At 50.6% G+C, this 19,737-nt stretch overlaps 1 protein-coding gene across 1 annotated transcript in view; it reads right to left on the bottom strand.

The window, feature by feature from the left end:
• Positions 1 to 19,737, bottom strand: part of LOC308605401 (uncharacterized protein C1orf94) — a gene marked incomplete at both ends in the record, with an annotated part of 48,836 nt that overhangs the window by 6,647 nt on the left and 22,452 nt on the right. Inside the window, 4 exons of the mRNA XM_081215379.1 lie at positions 2,595 to 2,672; positions 7,300 to 7,475; positions 8,528 to 8,788; positions 12,124 to 12,821. Coding sequence (XP_081071505.1) covers positions 2,595 to 2,672; positions 7,300 to 7,475; positions 8,528 to 8,788; positions 12,124 to 12,821 — 1,213 coding nt within the window. The remainder of the gene's footprint in view (positions 1 to 2,594; positions 2,673 to 7,299; positions 7,476 to 8,527; positions 8,789 to 12,123; positions 12,822 to 19,737) is intronic.

The following is a 19,737-nucleotide window of genomic DNA, read 5'->3' on the forward strand; positions in this document are numbered from 1 at the left end:
TACTGACAGCTCCAAATGTCTTGTGTGGAGCTGACATCCACCCTCCTGTGTGTTTCGGTCAAAACTCGGGAAATTTCTGGATTTCCACTTTAATAGCAAGTCTGTAGTCCAAGCTGCTCAGGGGTTGGACGTACTCACCCTGCACACCCTGCACACTCTTATCTAATTTAAAAAGATGACAAAGGCTAGTGCTTATTAAGTGATTACAAGGGTGTGCCAGGCCCTTCATGTGGATTCTCTCATTTAAACTCCAAACAGCCCTGTGAGGTAGGACCATTAGAATCCCCATTCTAGAGACAAGGAAACAGGTTCAGAGAAGTTAAGCAACATGCTCAGTAAGTGTTTCAAGCGTCTGAGTTTTGTTGGAATCCCCAGTGTGGCAAGCCCAGAGCCCATGGCCCTGGACTGCACTGCTATGCTTGCTCCCCCTGGAAGCCTGAGCCCCTCCCTCCTGGTCCTCCCCATCTTTCCCCCAGTGGACAGATAGGATCTGGTGACACTGGACATGGGCACCAAATCCCCAGGAGGGTGAGCTGAAGGTCAGAAAGTGCCAAGAGCTCACAGAGAGACCCCAGGAAGGCACCTCCCAAGACAGACACCAGAGGGTCAGCGTGGCAGAAAAAAAAAAAAACAAGTTTTCACAGTGAGGGGACAGTCCTGGACCTGGGAGGAAACTGACATGAAAGAGAAGATATGGGTCCTAGAGCTTATACAAGCTTTATGCAAAACTGTGTCCTAACTACATGTCACTGATAAAATGCATAAAACAGAGCTGGGTATAGGGCTCTGGAACCATCTCCAAGGTATCCTCTTTGCTGACAAAAGCAATGATAGAGCAGTGTGCCCAGAATGCCACATCTGTATAAAAACGCTTGTATAAATAGATATGACTGGAAGGATATCTAAGAAACCAATCACAGTGATTGCCTCTAAGATTTTTAAAATTTTGTACCAGGTTTTTATATTACTGTTTCAAATATACGCATTTACATAACTTTGTCTAAAAGCATTCACTTTGGAGCTAGGTGGATGGAATCACTGCTCGTGGGGTGGAGGGGATGAGACTGAGATTCTGTGAGCCTGACTCTCTCATCTCAACTTCATCGCAGGATGCAAAAGCTCCTACTGCTGAAAGAGCAGTCCTGGCCCATGTAAGAAAGTAACCTACACTTATGGGCCCTTCGCTACCTTCTGGAACATTCTATCATCCTTCAGAGGTCAGAGGTACAGTTTGCAGAGAAAGGGTAGGGCTCCCCGGGGAGAGAGGAGAGGCGGAGGAGTCTGTGGGTTTGAGTGTGGGTTTGATCTGTCCACCTGATTGTGGGGTTGCAAGGCCAGCCTGAGAACGTAGCCGGTCCTCAGCTCCTTTCCTCACACCCCCATCCCTGCCCCTAGATACTCAAAACCTCTGGAAGTGTTGTTTTGTGTTTTGTGTGTGTGTGCGTGGGCCCACACGCATGCAGTTTGGCATGCGTGTCTATAACTGTACCTTTATTTGTGTCTGGGTGTGTGTTTGTATTTTTGTCTCTGCTGCTTTCTTTTGATACTGTATTTTTGTGTGTCTGTATACAAGAGGCAGTAAGGCACGGTTATTGGGAACATGGACCCTGAAGCCAGGCGGCTCAAGGTCAAACCCCAATCTGCCATTGTGTTACTGTCAAGTAGATATTGACCCCCGACCTATCCGTGGGAGTAGAGGGTGCAGATTCAGCTAACAAAAATATGTAACACGCAGTTAAATTTGAATTTCAGATAAACAGCAAGGTTTTTTGTTTTTTGTTTTTTTTTTAGTATAAGTATGGTCCATGTAGTATTTGGGACATAGCTCTGCTAAAACATTATTCACCATTTATCTGAAATTTAAATTTAGCTAGGTGTCTGGTATTTTAACTGACAAACTGACATGGAAGGGATATGACTCCCAGCCCCACTGATGCTGGGCAGGCCATGTGATTTGCTTTGGCCCGTGGAAGGCAGGTGTGCATTACCACGCCCCAGCTCTGAGCTGAGCCCCTCAGAGACATTGGGTGTTTCTGCTCAGCCCTTCCGCCATCCAACATGGCAGGAGCAAAAGTGACTGTATCTTCAGCACAGGCCCAAAAGGGGGACATGTGAAACAGGCTTGAACCCAATCCCAGTCCTGTTCAGCCAACCTGTAGATCCGTGGGTAAAAAAATAAATATTTTATTGCTGAAAGCCTCTGAGACATTGAGGCCATTTGTTGCCACAGTAAAAGCTAACTTATGTGTTAACTTTATAACTTTGGACAAATTATTTAATCTCTCTCCATTTCCTCATCTCTAATCCATAAGGTAGATTATAGGGTAGCTCTGAAGGTTAAATTAATGTGGGTAAGGCCCTTAGAGAAGGGCCTGGCACACAGTAAGGGCTCTGTAAGTGCCAGCTGGTATTATCACCTGGGGACACTAGTTTGTGTCCACATGCATGTTGGTGTTTCTGTCTGTACTGTGGGGTCAAGCACGGGCCGGAAAGTGTAGCTGGTGACCAGCTAGACAAAGACAGGGGAACAGACAACCTTCTGACCTGAAGGCCTTTGCGGAGCTGAGACAGAGGCGAGGAGGTCAGCTACTCACCTGTTGGGAGTAACACCCCAGCTGGGGGTGCAGGGTCTGCTGGTAGGGCATCATGGCTGCCTGCTGCGGATACAGGCCCTGGGGAGAGAAGGGGGATGCTCAGTGCTGTGGGGCAGTGGGCTCCCAGTCAGAGAACAGCAGTCACTCAACTCAGCTTCCAGCTCCCTTGCCTGGACCTCCAGACACGTTCGAGTCCGTCCCTCCACACTACTGGCCAGACCCACCAGCTGCCTAGTCCAGCTGGAGTCAGGTCAAGCCAGCACGCCTCACACCACACAGGAAGCCCCTGGTTAGCAGGATTCATGGCCTTTTTGGTGAATATTTAAGGCAAGAGCTTTAGGAACCCACCTGCCTCTTGAATTCCAGATCTTCCCTCTTAGTGTCTGTGTGACCTTGAGCAAGTCACTTCACCTCTCGGAGCCCCTTTTCCCTTGTCTCTAAAATTATGTGTGTTCAAGCCTGCAAAGCCTGTGAAGGTAGCCAGATTATCTTTGTTGCTGTCTATACCCCTTTCCTAAGTGCCTTTCCCCAAACCCCATTCCTGTCCCAAGACGTGAAGTACCCAGGTATGTCTGTGTGCATGTGTGTGCTAGTTTGCCTCCATGTTTATTTAAGCACATCTGCACGTGTGCTTCCATTTGTGTCTGCAGCTGTGTGTTTCTATGTACAAATGTGCAACTATGAACCTAGATGTATTAGTTTTGGTCTCTGCTGCTGTGCATCTATCTGCTCACACATACACCTGTGTCTGTACCTGATGATGAAGACTGACGTGAAGATACATGAATGAATCCATCTAAAGGGCTTAAAACAGTGCAGCACGTAGTAAGGATTCTGCCACCATCTCTCACTGCCACCCCCTGCCCCTGCTACTCCCACCAGTTGAAGAGGCTGCCTGGCAGCTCAGCCCAACGGGAAGTAGAAACTTTATTCACAGCTCTGTCCGGGGTGGCCTTAAGTGTCCATGTGTACACACACACACACACAGCAGAACTGCCACTGTGATGGGGTCAGCCCATGACCCCTCCAGTCCCAGGCTGCCTCTATCTGCCAATCCAGAGTTACCCCCTAAGATGCAGTTCAAAACCCAACGCTCCCCTCAGACCGTATGTCTTTCCAGAAGATGCCATGCCCCAAGATGCTACCTCCATCCTGGGCTCAGCTTGTGCCAATCGTCTAAGTGTTGATGGCAGATGCTGCCCTTGACGACTTCCTCAGAGCCCATGGGCTCCTCCTAAAAGGCTCCGAATCCCTGATGTGGGGTCCTGGGGAAGCCCCCCACCTCTCTCAGCGCCCACCCCCCATGTCCCCGAGAGAGCACATCCTTTCAGGGCCCTCCTTGCTTTCTGCTCCCATGCACCTGCACTTGACCGTGGCCGGGCCTTTCCCACATCCACCAACCCCTTCACCTGAAACCAGTGCACCTGCTCGCCTTTTCTCCAAGCCCTGCTGCCAGGGCAGCCCCACTCACCACCACGACCAGCCTGTGACCCCAGGCGTGGCCTGAACTGGGACAGAGGTGTCAGCCGGATGGAGCCGCCCTGCCTGTTCCCAGCCCCCAGTGGGCTCCAAGGCCGCGTTCTAAGTGTCCCTCCTCTGCTTCACTCCCTCCCCATCAGTGCTCAGCTCTGTTTTCCACAGCCAACTCCCCCAGGGCGCTGTCCTCCCCACGTCCGCCTAGGTGAGGCTACCCCTAGGATCCATGACCCGCCTGTCCCTGCTCTGTCTTGGGGTGGATTTTCAGGAGATGATGCCATATTCATCAGTATGAGCCACACTGTATGACTTGAAGGAGATTTCTAGTTGTTCAAATTGCAATTCTGTAAAATCACAAGCAAGGGTAAACACACATTCATTCCTCTTTGCTTGAGGCCACGGCCTCTTCCTACGTGCCCTCCCTCCCTAATTGGGAGCAGAGTTCCTTTGTGTCAAGCAGCCCAGGAGCCCCCAGAGTTCCCGTGCGCTGGAGACTTAGTCTTCCACGGCTCTGCGTCCGTCCACAGTGGAGCTCTGAGTAAATTGGATTTGGGATTCATTTTTATTCTTAACACCGAGCAGGAAAAGAGGCTAGGATAGACTGTTCCCCATTTCTCCTCTGTGCCTTCTCAAGGTCGGCTGAGCTCCCTGACACTGTTTCCTAGGAAGATCAGGGCTGAAAAGTAATCATAACCAATATCTATATCATACTTGAGATTTTACAAAGCCCTTTCCCATGCATGGACTCCATTAACCTGACAACTGACTCAAGTGTTTGCTGCTGCAGCTGTAATTATTAGGAGGCCATTTCATAGGTGAGGAGACCAGGGCTCAGAGCATTTGACTAACTTGCCCAAGACCACACAGCTTGGAAGCAGGGCAATTCCCTTAAACCCAAGTCTGACGATTCTAAAACCTGCTTTCTTTTTATCATATCAGGCCCCTTGATCAGCCGACTTGAAGCCTGATGGCATTATGAGATCAGGAGGACCTGGGAGAAGGTAAATTACCCTGTCCCTTGTGACCACCTGGGAGTGTCCATGTGTGCAGCCAACTTCAGCTGGGCCAGGATTCAGTGTCTAAACTGCTGCATAGGACCCAGGGGCCCTACCAGCCAGGGCCCTTCTGCCCAGAGGCCCAGGAAGCTCAGAGTCAGCCCTGTGATGCACACATCAGCATCTCTAAAGACAAAGGACTTCATGCGGGAAAAATACGTCCAAATCTCACCCACTCCAAAAGTCAAGTCAGAAGAAGTTAACGTAGCAGAGAGAAACTAGCCCCTCTCTACAAAACAGACCATTGCAAATTAGCTTTACATGGTGAGCCCTGTGAGTGCATTTCAGAGTGAATCGGTTTACACGAAATAAAACTATGCAATTGTTTCCCTCTCAGGGGTGGGGGGCACACCATGCTGGCTTTTGATTTGTCCCTGACTTGTACTGGACTCCGAGCTTCCTAGTCATCTTGGAATCACCTCACCTGAGTCAAGGCCTATACTCAGTGTGAAGCAAGGTTTTTTTTTGTTGTTTTAATTACTTAAATGAATGAGAAAATAAATAAATACAAATGAGTGCATCAGGGATTAGGTGATAAACGACTGCACAGTGAGTGAGTAAGGGTGGAGGGACATCAGTGAAGGAGTTGGTGAATCAATGAGGACGTGAACAGAGCATTTCTCTCGAGACCTCTGCCAGGACAACATATCATAGACATGGGAGGGACGCACTTGGATTTTCCTGTGGATCATGCTTCCTTATGACGTCTCACCTCAGTGGTGGGGTGTGAGGAGAGTGTGGCCACTTGCTCTGTTTAGCAAGCAAGAAAAGGCTTGAAAACAAAACTTTGCAGAAGAAAAGAGAGACCATGCTAAACTCCTTTACTTTAGTTCCTGTTTAAGAATCAGGGGCTTGGGGCTTCCCTGGTGGCGCAGTGGTTGGGACTCCGCCTGCCGATGCAGGGGACACGGGTTCGTGCCCCGGTCCAGGAAGATCCCGCATGCCGCGGAGCGGCTGGGCCCGTGAGCCATGACTGCCGGGCCTGCGTGTCCGGAGCCTGTGCTCCACAACGGGAGAGGCCGCAGCGGTGAGAGACCCGCGTACCGCAAAAAAAAAAAAAAAAAAAAAAAAGAATCAGGGGCTAAGCCTGGTGGGCCAGCTTAGAGGGGCTTTATGTGGAACAGAGAAGATCCACCTTCTGTGCAGGATGTCTAAGCTGTGAGGCTTGCCACTCTGTTGTAAAGGAGGAGATGACATGTGGGACCGGAGGGTCAGGGGGAGGGGGAGGGGCACAGAGACAGGATGAGTCAATTTTCAGGTGGATTTCCTTCTCTCTGCCCTCTCTGGGCTTGGCTGGGTTAGCAGGTTCCCAGGAACCTGGCCCTTTCATACACCTGCACACCATTCTGGAAAGGAGCCACAGAGGAGACAGAACACTGAGAAATCTTAGACACTGAGCACCTTTCCTGGAGGAAATGAGCCTATCTAAAGGGACTATTTAAGCTCTTGGTTTAGACTATGGTTTAAACCAGAGTGAACATTTATTTGATTTTTTTCTTCTATCTACCCAGTGGGTGGCAGCTCTTAAGGGAGATTAAATTAAATAGACAAACTAAAGAAACTACACTTTCCCCGCATAAATAAGTCTGTGAGTAAAATTTCCCACCCTGCAAGTGTTTCTCCATCCCATTGTGTCTGGCCCCTCTTAGCTGTGAGCCCAAGACCAAGAATGTGTGTCAAGCCATCTTAGCTGGTAGAAGCTAAGATTGCTGGGTTGTAGTTGAAATAAAATGGCCACATAATTTGTCATCGGCACCAGGACACTTGAGAGTGAAAGGGGGTGCAATTAATAATTATGCTGGGACAAAAGACCTAAACTGGGACTGTCCCAAGTAACCTAGGACACATGTCATTCAACTGTAAAGGAGATGGTGGGAAACACAGACTATGCTATCATTCTCTCCCGGGAGCCCAAGTACTTCACAGGCCAAAACTAGCCAAGCTCTGGAAGACACGGCACAGAGTGAACTGAAATTCAGACAAAGGAAAATGAGAAATATACACGCACATGCACGTGCATGTGCGCACACATGTACTGGGTGGTTGGTCTGATGTGGCCCCGATGAAAAAATTAACTAATGAGTCTATGGCTCTTTGTGAATTAGGCTTCCTGCAAGCCAAGGCTCCTCCGTGGACGGTCACCGGAGAGCCAGGCCCAGGATCTGCTCACTCACCTGGTACTGGGGGAAGGTGGAAGGATTCGTGAACACGGGCAGAAGTGGATAGTTCAGGTTGAGCCAGAGCGGCTGGTTCAGGGTCGCTGAGGTCACGGTGGTGGCAAAGCGTGGGGTGAACACATTCCCTGTGTTCTTGAGGTTGTTCTTGTCGGCCCCCGTCACAGGCGGGTTAACTGTAAGTCACAGGAGAGGTAGAGCGTTTCCGCGATTGAGGAAGGGAGAGGCCAGGACCCCCTCTACCCCATGACTGCCTGAGGGGTAAATGTTCTCAGAGGTTAGGTCTTTTAAAAGCTCCCAGAGGGTTCTTCAACTTTTGGATGAATTTCCAACTCTAGGAAAACATTGTTAGTTCACACCTTGCCAATTTGGAAGGGGTGAAAATCCCAGCATGGTCTGGCAGGGAGCATCTCCGTCATTCACTAGCAAGGAGGCAGTTTAGCAAGAGGACGCAACAAACCAGATTGCTGGGGCTGTATCTCACCGACTTACAAAACTATGTTCTTTCGAGTGCTTTAGAAAAATCCAGTTTGGTATAAACAATTGCTATGCCACTGGAAGTCATTCTTATCAAATTATTAAAGCAACCCCCTGAGGACATGTACTTGGCAACAGTGAGGACCTGGTGCAGGTTGTTGTATGTTGGAATCATTTTTTTAAAAATACTTAAAAATATTACATAATTCAGTATGATGGGACCCAACATTAGTCTGAATGAATGAGATGCGATTGAGTTGTTTTAGGATATGGATCCTGGACTCTTTCCTTGTACAATATGCTCTGTGGGCTTATACAGTCTGAGCTGGGGTGTCAGTTTCCCCTTATTGGCACATTTTTTGGGGAAAGACAGTTAGACTAAAACAGTTGTAGAAGTACAAGGGAGAGAAAGCCGGCACATGAATAACTTCAATGTAGAAATAATCTCAAAGAACGGATTTTTCTTTGGTTTGGGCCACTTGAGGGGATATAAGACATGCTGAGTCAAGGCTATATTCAAACTGACCACCAATAATGCCCATGTGACCCCTGAAAGTCAACTGCACTTCTCTAGCAATAGTATTCCCTGTAGGGGACACGGAAGTCATTTCCCCCATTTTATGGGACTAGGGAAAGACAGTAACTTGCCCATGGATGAGACAGCCCTTTGATGGCAAAGCCACTCCAGGGACATTTGAGGGTTTCTGAAATCCCTTCCTCTACAGATTTCCTCTGAGCAGGGTCAGCTTACGTTTCAGCTCCAGCTCATCCACCTCCACCTTGCTGCGACACTTCAGCTGCCTGCTTGGGTTCTTGGTGGCCCCAAGGAGCTCACAGAGCAGATTCTTCTTGGCCGGCCAGGCAGGCTTCTTGGCTGGCAGGGCCATGGACATAGAGCCCATGGGGTCACTGCCACCCTCCTTACCACAGGTATCCTTCCGTCTCTGGGACCACTGACTGAGAAAGAGGCTCTCTTGACCCTTGGTCAGCTCCTTGGCGCCAGGGTTCCATTCTACAGCAGAAGGGAAACTGAGTCAATGACTCTGGAAGGCCAAGTGCTGGATGAGGGGAGCACTGTCTTGTGGACTAAGTGATGGGTCCTCCAGAGCACATCTGAGGCCCCAACCACTCTGGGCTCTATCTCCCAGCCAAGTTCAATCCAAGTTCAATCCCTGAAGGCTTCATGGACCAATGCCCATTATGGTCTCCCCATCCCATGCACACATGCATGCATTCATCCATTCTTATCTTCTTGCCATCCACCCACTCATCCTCCCTTCCATCCACCCATTCTTCCTTCCTTCCAGAATTCCTTTCTTCCTTCCTTCCTTTCAAACCTCCTTCCTTCCAGTTACCTCTCTTTTCTTATCTTCTTTTCTTTCTTTTCTTCCTTCCTCCCTCCTTCCCTGACTTCCTCCCTTCATCCTTCATTTCTACCTTTTTTCTTTCCTTTCTTCTTTTTTTTCCCCTCCCTTCCTTCCAACCCTCCATAGGTTGGAATACAAAGGTCCCAGATACAAAGCTGACTTGGACACAGTTCCTGCCTTCAGGGAGCACCTGGCTTAGTGGGGGAACACATACTCCTACAGAACACACGTCTGGTCCCTCATCATGGACTCTCCTCTTGCTAAATCGTCATGGCAATTTAGCACTCTCGTCAGCACCAGGCTCTGACCTGAGTCCTGGGGACACTGCGATGAGTCAGAGCCAGACTTGGCCCTGCAGGAGCTCAAAACAAGGAGGAAGAGAAAGACAGACCCAGAAATAGCTCTGGGACAAGGCAGATGGGAATCATGAGGTAACAGAGGGACACCGTGGGAGAAGAAGGTGGCTAAGACAGCTTCTGTCTGAGAGGACCAGAGGGCTTCCAGAAGGAAGAGGGTCTTCAGCAAGGCCTTACACCAGGGGCTATGGGTGATTGTGGGCAAAGGCACAGAAGCATTGGAGAGACACAGTGAGGCAATGGATGTGGTCAGTGCCAGGCTCAGATCTTTCTCCAAACAGACCGAATGTCCCCCTAGTGCTAGGACACTGTCTGGACCACCATGGGATCCTCTACAGCAGTGGTTTTCATCCATATTTCCTTTTGAGCAATGGAACTCTTTCTTCCAACAAAATTAAGTATGATGGGGGGAAAATACATATATATATATATGTATATGTGTGTGTGTGTATATATATATATAAATGCACATATATAATCTATATACATATATAAATTTTTTAAGGCATTGCTTGGTTGAAGCAGGGAAGAGGGCCTTGTCCTCAACATCTTCACAGCTTTCCCAGCCAGGAGGTCCTGGTCTCCATAGAGCTTGGCTGGGAAATGGCGCTGGACACACAGCAGGCACCTCAGATCTTTCTGATAGCGGCAGGACCAGAGGACCTGTGCCCAGTATTACCTGTTAGGAGTGGATGTCATCCCACCCACTCTTGGCCCCATTAGCCCACTGGCCTTGGGGCTGAGTCTGGACAGGACAGGGCCTGACCTCCTAGTGCCATCCCAGCAAAGGAAACAGCTGCTCTAGCCTGAGCCAATTTAGGAGAAAATGACATTTTTATCAAACATGTCCCTAGAGTCTCTTCCAAGAGTTTGTCTGGTTGTGAGTGTAGCCCCCAGCCCCCTCCCCAAAGGCCCCGCACCTGCCATCACACATATACACACCCAGCTGCCTGAAACAGGCTTGCTGCTCACTCATCTCCAAAGCTCCCACTTCCAACGTCTGTGTACACAGACCCACACACATTCCTGCCTGTTGTTCCTTTGGCTCACTCACACGCACACACAGCTACACACAGAGAATGGACACACACAAACACATACACACGGTCACAATCAGATGCACCCACCCTGCATTTTCTCTAACAAATACACTCACACCTGCAAAGCTCTCCTTGGCACACCTTTGCCCACACACTTGTACACACAAACACACACAAATGGTGGGAGGGTGGAGGGGACAGGACGGCCTCCAGCCCAGCAGCTTCATCCGACAGAGAGACATCCACGCCTCTCTCCTGCAGAAGGAGGTGGGAGGAACGTCCCCTCCCCCAGGGAGGCCGCCATCCTCTCTCATGTACAGCCCATCGTCCCCAGAGTCCTCGGGCTTCTAGAGGCCTGCCCAAGACCCAGAGAACAGCATGCTGTCCACAGCCCAGAGTCCTTGGCCTTCCTCCAATGCTCCAGAGCACAGAATGTTCTTTAGGGTGACCGTGTTCCCATTTTCTTAGGAAGATGGATTTGGGCCCTCCCAACACAGGCATCTCTCCATTACCCGTCCATGCTCACAGCCTGGGGGGACTTTTTCTTTTGGTTTTCTCCTAGTGACTGTTGACAGCAGGCAAATGACACTGCCATCAGTCTGCCTTCTTGGACCCATCCAGTCTGAATGGCTGGATTGGAACATGCACAAAATGCAGAATCCTGGGAGTGGGGTGGGGGAAACTTGGGAGGTGGCTGGATTTCCTGGGGAGGATGCGAACTCCTCAATTCAGGAGTGGGAATGCACTTTTCTAAAGCCCTGCAGTACCTGGGAACAAATCCCAGGGCCAGCAGTCTGCACTGCACCTGGAGAGTTTACACATTCACCCTCCTGCCCCACAGAGAGGGGACCAAGCCTCATGGTTGAAACAGGAGCCTCCATGAGAAGCCAATCAAATTTCCTTCCTATCCAGCTTAAAGTCCTCACACTGCACTTTCACCCTGGACCCAGCGAGGATAAATGTTTCCTTCAGTGTACTCTGGGTGCCTGTGGATTTAAAAACCCAGTCAGGGGGTTTCCCTGGTGGCGCAGTGGTTGAGAATCCGCCTGCCAATGCAGGAGACACGGGTTCGAGTCCTGGTCCGGGAAGATCCCACGTGCCACAGAGCAACTAAGCCCGTGAGCCAAAACTACTAAGCCTGTGCTCTAGAGCAACAAGAGAAGCCACCACAATGAGAGGCCTACGCACAGCAACGAAGAGTGGCCCCCTCTCTCCGCAACTAGAGAAAGCCCATGCACAGCAACGAAGACCCAATGCAACCAAAAATAAATAAATTAAATTAAATTAAAAAAAAAAAAACAACAAAAAAAACCCAGTCAGTTACCAAATGGGCCTCTCCCTCTTCCCAAACCACATTGGATTCAGAGCCATTGTATCTGCTTACAAGAGCTGTGCCCTGTATACGGGCATCCAGCAGAGGAGGCCTGTGGGGAGTGAAAACAGCCTGTACCGGGGGACTGTGCTCGCCAGTGAGGCCACGCCGTCCTACTTTGTGCAAAGACGTTGCATGTGCCTGATGCAGCCCGGTGAGTTGTTTCTTCCCCTGCGGGCCCATTCCCTAGCCCTGCCCCCAGCCCCACTCACCCATCAATTTGTGCCCCTCCATGGCAGGGTCAGCCTCGGGCTTGGAGCAGATCTTGGAAAACACTGGGAGCTGCTTCCTCTGAGCAGGGAGTTTGGGGGGCTTGTCGAGCTTGTCGGGAGGCGCTGGAGGAGGCAGGGAAGGCGGCAGCAGGAATGGGCCCAGCTCTGCGGGCTCCCTGGGTCCAGGGCCACTGAACATGCTGTTCTGCAGGAAGTCCTTGATGACCCTGGTGTCCTCGAACACCATCTTGTTGTCGGGGGCCTTGGACGTTTCCGTGGACTTCAGTGGGAACTGAGCCAGGAACTTGCTGATCTCCGAGTTGGAGGCCCCCAGGCTGTTGCCCCTGTCCTCTGTCCACTTGGCACTCTTGACCTTGGCAGTACGCAGGGTGCCTGTGACCATAGACATGGCAGAACGGCAGTCCTGCTGGCTGCCGATAACGGACACTGCCACCTTTGGCTCCAGAAGCTTGTTACTGGCAATGATGGAGGCTTCTGGGCATTCACTGCTGCCCACCACGAGCGAAGGCACAAGAAGGCAGGGAGCCAGCTGCCCAGGCCCCTCGAGGGAGCTGCCGGGTGCCTCCAGCTCCCCAGAGCTCTCTGGGACCGGGATGAGGTACTCTTTGGTGAGGCTCAAGAACTCCTGTTCCACCAGCAAGGAGATCTCATCTCTGCCACTGGTGAGCTCCAGAGTCCTGCAAACAGGTCAGAAAGACAGATGGCTTTAGTGCCAGCTCCCTGAGGGCGGCTGTGCAGCAGGGCACAGGCCCCAAGGAAAGGAGATGGAGGAAACATGTCTCCAGCTGTAAGAAACCTATTGCTTTTTAAGAGAGAAAATGGACCATCAGTGGACTCCAAGGGGTTTCTACACCACACCAGTGGGCATAGTACCGAGAGCTTGATTCTGGGAATTGGGATGCCTGGGTCCTCTCCCAATACTACATCTTGCTGAGTGAGCTGAGCCTTAATTTCTGTCCATCTCTCCCTGTTCAGTCATGCTCAGGACCCGAAGCAATAAAAGACCAGCAGCAAAGGGGACAGGACTGAGCCAACAGCTCTGAGCGTGGCGTCCAGAGTGCTGGGGCTGAGTCTTAGGAGGCCCCCAGATGCACTGTAGGATGGTTGAGTGAGAGAGGGGGACCTCAGGGCCTCACAGCCCGGCTCTGTCACTTCCCAGCTATGTGATCCTGGGCCCCTTGCTCAGCATCTTGGTCTCCTCTCTTGGTGAACAGGAATATCATAGAGACACTTCAGACCATGTCTGGCACAGTAAGGGCAATACAAGTGTCAGCTAGTATGTCGACACTTCTGTCAGCCTGGCTGGGCTCCTGGTCCTGAAATCTGCACAGTGGCTCCATGGATGCTCATGTCCACCTTGGCTGGCATGGCCCTCTGACCAGAGCACAGACTGGGCCCCACTTCCTGGGAGCACCAACAATTTCTTGATCCCTGAACAGATTCACAAGCACCTCCCTGTATCTAAACACAGGCCTCTACCTGCACCTCAGACCCCAGGGGTTCCAGCCTGGACCCTTGACGGCCAGCACCAGCCTGATGGGGCCTGACGGTCCCATGGACTCTAGACTCCTGGTTGCTGGCTCTCTCCAGGTGTGGGAGAGGGTAGCAATCCTGCTGGCCCGGCTTGTGGCCCAGCCTGCCACGCCAGCATCCTTGGTAAGGGGGATGCTTCCTCCCTGGCACCCCCAGGAGGACCATGGTCACCCAGCTTAGAACCATCTGCTATCCCTCCTGGATGGGTCCCCATGAAGGGTGGATGTGGTGGTCTACACAGAGCATTCTGGAAACTGCTCAATGCTCTACCGCTGGTAGAAGGTGGTGAAAATGGCAAAAAAGAGGCAGAGGGAAAAACGAAAGCTCCCTGTGAGAGGAGCTTTGGGGAGGCCCTGCGCACATTCCTGCTCTGACGACCCATTCTGTGGGTGGAGTCAGCCCCTAAAATAATGACTAGGGAATGCGCCCAGCAGGGACGGGCCTTCCTGGTAATGCTCTGTGTATGGGCACACGCACGTGGACACACATACACACACACACACATGCAGTGCAGGCACAAAATGACTCAGTCATCACACGTAGAACCAGGGGACAGTCTCCACATCTGATGACCAGCCACTGCCTACTGTGCCGGGCATGAGCCCCTCAGTTGCTGGGTCCTGATGAAGCCCAGAGAGTCCTGGAAAAGGTTTTGGGTAGCCAGGGCACTTGGGAAGCACAGGGAAGAGTTTAAAACTTGGGAGTTTGTCACTATTCTAACAACCGAGGCAACCAATGCCTCCTGACCACCAGCCCCCCATGTGGTCTCCCAAGGCCTGGAGGCTGAGAGAGGTGCCAGGAAAAGCAGACTCCAGCCAAACAGACCGAGGTCAGAATTGGGCACCTCTGCGTCTTTCACGTCAAATCCTGGAAACTCAGGGACTCCCCTGTGATGAGGGTATGACACCTGTGACATGGGTATGACACTACAAGTGCCCAGATGCTGGGTGGGATGAGAACTTGGTGCAGTAACCCCTGTGCAGGCTCAGCATGGACACGCACCAAGGAAGTCCTGGATACACGGTGGCTGTGAGCGGCAGAGGGGGAGCAGGCTGGCCCTGGAAGCTCCCGGAGGCCATCAAAGCCGTGTATGAAGCAAGGCGGTCCACTCCGTTCTCGCCCTCTTTCCCTGCCCTCTCTCCTATTCCCATCCTTTCCTCCTTCTCACTCTAGACTCGGTCTATAAATTGGCCCCCCTCTCCTGCCGTGTCCCTGGGAACACCTGTAATAAAGAGACTGCCAATCAATCCATGGCCCCGAGTTATTGATCCCCTGTCTTCCTCTTCATCATCACCCTCAAAAGGAACAGGGGAGTCTCGAGTCATAAAAACCAGATACTTGAGGGACCAGTTTTTGTCTCTCCCGTGCCTGCCCCAAAACTTGCAAAGCAAGTTATGTACCAACAGATCTTCTGAATTGGAAAGACTCACCACAGTTATGTTATTTTTTTTTTTGGCCATGCTGCGCCAGGCTTGCAGGATCTTAGTTCCCTGACCAGGGATTGAACCCGGGTGCTTGGCAGGCAGTGAAAGTGCATAGTCCTAACCGCTGGACAGCCAGGGAATTCCTCAACTATGTTAATTTTTAAAAATTGGGATAATGGTATTGTACTTATACTTAAACAACAACAAAAAGGGTCCTTATCTCTTATAGATACATACTAAAATATTTACAGATAACATTATGTCTGGGATTAGCTTTAAACTTAATCTAGCAAGGGGAGGGAAAAGATGGGGGCGGGGGGAATAGATAAAATAAGACTGGCCCTATGTTGATCATGGCTAAGGCTGGGTGAGGGGTACATGGGTTCATCACATACTAGTTGTTCTATTTTTGTCTGTGTTTGGTTTCTCGTTGTTTTTTTTTTCTAAAATAAAAATGTTCTATAATAGACGTACACACAAAAGTCTCACCACTGAATCCTTTAAAGTATCAGCTCCAAGGAGAAGTCAAAGCAGCTTCTAAAAGACCCACAGGGCCCGAGGTCCCGGTACCAAAAGCCGTCCCACAGGCAGTCCCTTCTCTGCACCTGAGAGGATACTCCCCCCCCCTCCTCCACCCAGGAGCCAGGCTGGCAGAGAGGACCCAGCAGGGGCTGAGTGTGAACCCCTGTTCATATTCCCCGGTCATTCTCCTCTGGACACATCATGGGGGTCAATGGGCCTCTTAGGAAGCTGGCATTCCCAGAAGGGGCAGGGCAGTGCCAAGAACAGAGGGGCCCACCCTGGCTGTGGGTCCCCCATGTGTCCCTGAAAGGCTGACCCAGAGCACCCGGCCCTCCCTGAGACAGCCCCTACGAACTCTTATTTCCTTTGTATTTGCCATGAATCCGCTACAGACCAGACTGGAAGCCAGGCATCCATATATATGCTTGCATTTAACCCTCTCCACGTCCCTGGGCAATAGACAATATCATTCTCACTTTACAGATGGGAAAAGTGAGCCTGAAAGAGGCAAAGGAGCTTGTTGTTGAGAAAGTGAAGAGACTGGTGTGAGGATGCTGCCGGGTCCGGCTGACTTCCTGACCTCCTCCTACCCCAACCCGGCTTCTTTTCCAGGGATAGTTCTCCAGCGAGGTCCACCGGCCCCTCTTCCGTGGCTGGGCTTTGTTCCCCAATCTGAATGCAATCAGGGATATTGCTAGGATCATCCCATCACTCCAGCCTGTGGAGGATCATCACGGTGAATACTGAGCCTGTCATCCGTGGCATTAGCTGTCCCTGACAGCTCTGTGTCAGCTGCATGTCTCATGAGCACGCCTTCTGGGTCCCCCACCAATTTATGGATAGAAATGTTGAAGGGGAAAGAGTCCAGGGCTGAGCCTTAGGGACATTGCTGGAAACCCTCCCCCCCCAGTCTGACAGTAATCCTGGATCAACACTTTGGGGGAATAAATCAATCCAGTCACTATCATCCCATCTCCACTTCTCCAAGACAGCCTTTATCAAATACCTTGCTGCAATCAAGATTCAGCACACAATTACAAGTCTCTGAGCAAGGGTCTCCCCTACCTGCCCTCTCCACCCCCAAGAAAACAAGATTCGTTTGCTCTTTTCTGTTCTAGAAAACTGCATGCCTGCAGAGCTAAGACATTCTTAGAATTTAGATCAAACCATTCCCCCACTTAAACCCTTATGTGAATTCTCACTACACAAAGACTAAAAATCCAAACTCCTTTCTGACCCCCCAGGGCACCCCACAAAGTGGCCCTGTTATCCCCTCCTGCTTTGACTCCTCTTCTTCCAGCCACTCTGGTCTTATAAATATGCCTTGGCATGTCATGTTCATTCCAACCCCAGGGCCTTTGCACCTCCTTTGGATGCTAGATCATCCCTTGACTGACTCTTACTAGGCACTCTACGCTCCATCAATCTGTTTATTTTCTTCCTAGTGTTTATCACCATCATATAGTACTTTTTTATGTCTTTACTTGCTACAACAACTCATCCTCCCTGAGGGCAGACACTGTATCTTGTTCACCATGGAGGCCTCAGGACCTTGAGCAGTGTCGGGCACATACCTCCAGCTCAGTAAGGATTTGTTGAATAAATGAATAAACTGGCTCACGAACTTGTCTTTACCCTTGTCCATTTCTTTTTTTTTTTTTTTTTTTTTTTGCGGTAGCGGGCCTCTCACTGTTGTGCCCTCTCCTGTTGTGGAGCACAGGCTCTGGATGCGCAGGCTCAGCGGCCATGGCTCACGGGCCCAGCTGCCCCACGGCATGTGGGATCTTCCCGGACCGGGCCACGAACCTGTGTCCACTGCATCGGCAGGTGGACTCTCAACCACTGTGCCACCAGGGAAGCCCCCTTGTCCATTTCTTGAAACTCTTGAAATCAGGCGTTGTGCTGCCAAAGACTGCCCAACTCCTTCAATGTTTGCAACCTGCCTGCATTTGATTCTATTTCTGGCCTTCCATCTCATGTGCCACCTTGGGCCTGGCACCCCTGTGAGCTGACCGGATGACACTGACCAGCCTGCTTGGCAAGGTCCTAAGAACTCTCCACCCCTGTAAGTCAGTCCCACGGCAGAACCCACACAGACCCTGCCCAACTCTTAGCGGCCACTTTGGGGCTCACAGATTTTCCCCTCTCCCAACAACTTTGCAGGGTTCCACATCGAGCCTGCCCGCCTGCATTTCCTGGTATCTATCTTTTTTCCTCTCTTCTTAAGAAGTTTTGCCGATGCTGGAACCTCTCCCGTGCTATTTGCTTTCTGCTTTGAGTTGGTAAAGAGCATAAAATCTGCCACAGACTCTATCACAGTGAATCATTCAGGGCCGTTAACCCAACTCCCGGGCGCTGACAAAGGAAGCTAGTCAGAATTGGTGCTGGGGCTCCAGCTGCTGCCACTACCTCTGCTTTGCTCACCTCCAGAAATGATAGGTGTCTGATGGCGACTCTGTACATGGGCACCACACATCATTTCTGCATTTGCAGTGTACAAAGTCGTATAAAAATAAAGGCTATTGACTGGCTGGCACCCCTTCCCAGAATAATGACTAAGCAAGCATGCTGTTAGCTCCCCGACAGCAGTTCTGTGTTCACGATAACACAGAGCAAAGATGAAAACTGCTATTCATCTGAGCCAAACAACAGAAAAACGCAAGCAGAGAATTGTTAGTGCTGGAAGAGGACACCAAAACAACTATTTTCTTCCCACTACGGCATTTCAGATTGATGACAAACACGGTACCCAGGCCCGGTGCCCAGGCAACATGGTTGCTTGAAGATCGAAGCAAGGGAAGGGCTCTGGCTCCATCGGGAGACTGGCCTCCTGGCTGGGGCTGAGGCTGACTTCAAGTGTCTGTGTGGGTGGGGCAGCAGAGCAGAGCGGCTAAAAAGCTCAGCGCCTGGAAGGAGGCAGAAACTGGATTCAAATTCCCACTGCTTAAAGGAGGCCAGCCCTCAAGCAAGCTGTCTAATATGTCTAAACCTCAGGTTCTAGTTCACAAAATCAGAAGGATGAGCATCTACAGAGAATGAACTAACCAGCCAGGCACTGTGCAAAATGCTCCCCACGCAAAACTCTCATTTTAATTCCCACAGCAGCTCCAGTGGGGTGGTGTGAGGACCGATTACAGTTTTGACCTTATGGTAGTTCCCAACCACCTTGGTTCAGTAACAAAGCAGAGATTTGGAAAGTGCTTGGGCATTAGGGCTTAACCTCTTGTTTCCTTGGGACTCAGCAACCTCCACATGGACGAACCCAGGAAAGTCTGCTGGAGGATAACACATCCTGTGGAGAAAAACCTCGAGGTCCTCAGCTGACTAGCCAGACCTGGGTTACGACAGACACTGCAGATGTGTGGGTGGGCACAAGGCACGTCCCGCCAAGCCCACCCAAGCCTTTCCCAGAAGAACCACCCAGCAGAACCCAGCCCAGACTGCTCAACTACGGAAATGGGAGCTACGTAGGAAGCTGTGGTGCTGAACTGCTAAACTTTGATGTGGTTTGTTACACAGTTGGCCCTTCGTATTCACAGGTTCGACACTGGTGGCTTCAACCGACCATGGATGGAAAATACTCGGAAAAAAATTCCGGAAAGTTCCAGAAAGCAAAACTTGAATTTGCTGCACACTGGCAACTACTTACATAGCATTTACATTGTATTGTACAACTCTTTACATAGCATTTACATTGTATGAACTATTATAAGTAATCAGGAGATGATTTAAAGTATACGGGAGGATGTGTGTAGGTTATATGCAAATACGATGCCATTTTATGTAAGGGACTTGAGCATCCGCAGATTTTGATATCCATGGACATTCTGAAGCCAATCCCCTGTAGATACCAAGGGACTACTGTTTATCAAAAGCTAACGGGCACAGAGAGATACAGTTATCGCAGTTTTTAAATGAAGAAGCTAAAGTCACCATCTCCTGATTGGCCCCCATCTTCACTTGACCAAGGCTGGTGGACATTTCTGGGTCTTCCTGTCTGCTTGGGGAACAGGGACACATCTTCAATGCCCCTGGAGCATATGTCTCAGCACCCAGGATTGTCCCTGCCCAATGTGGAGGGAAGGGACACAGCCACCTCTGTCAAAGACCTCTG

Source organism: Mesoplodon bidens (genome assembly GCF_964165515.1).
Source record: "Mesoplodon bidens genome assembly, chromosome: 2".
Taxonomy (NCBI): Eukaryota; Metazoa; Chordata; class Mammalia; order Artiodactyla; family Ziphiidae; genus Mesoplodon; species Mesoplodon bidens.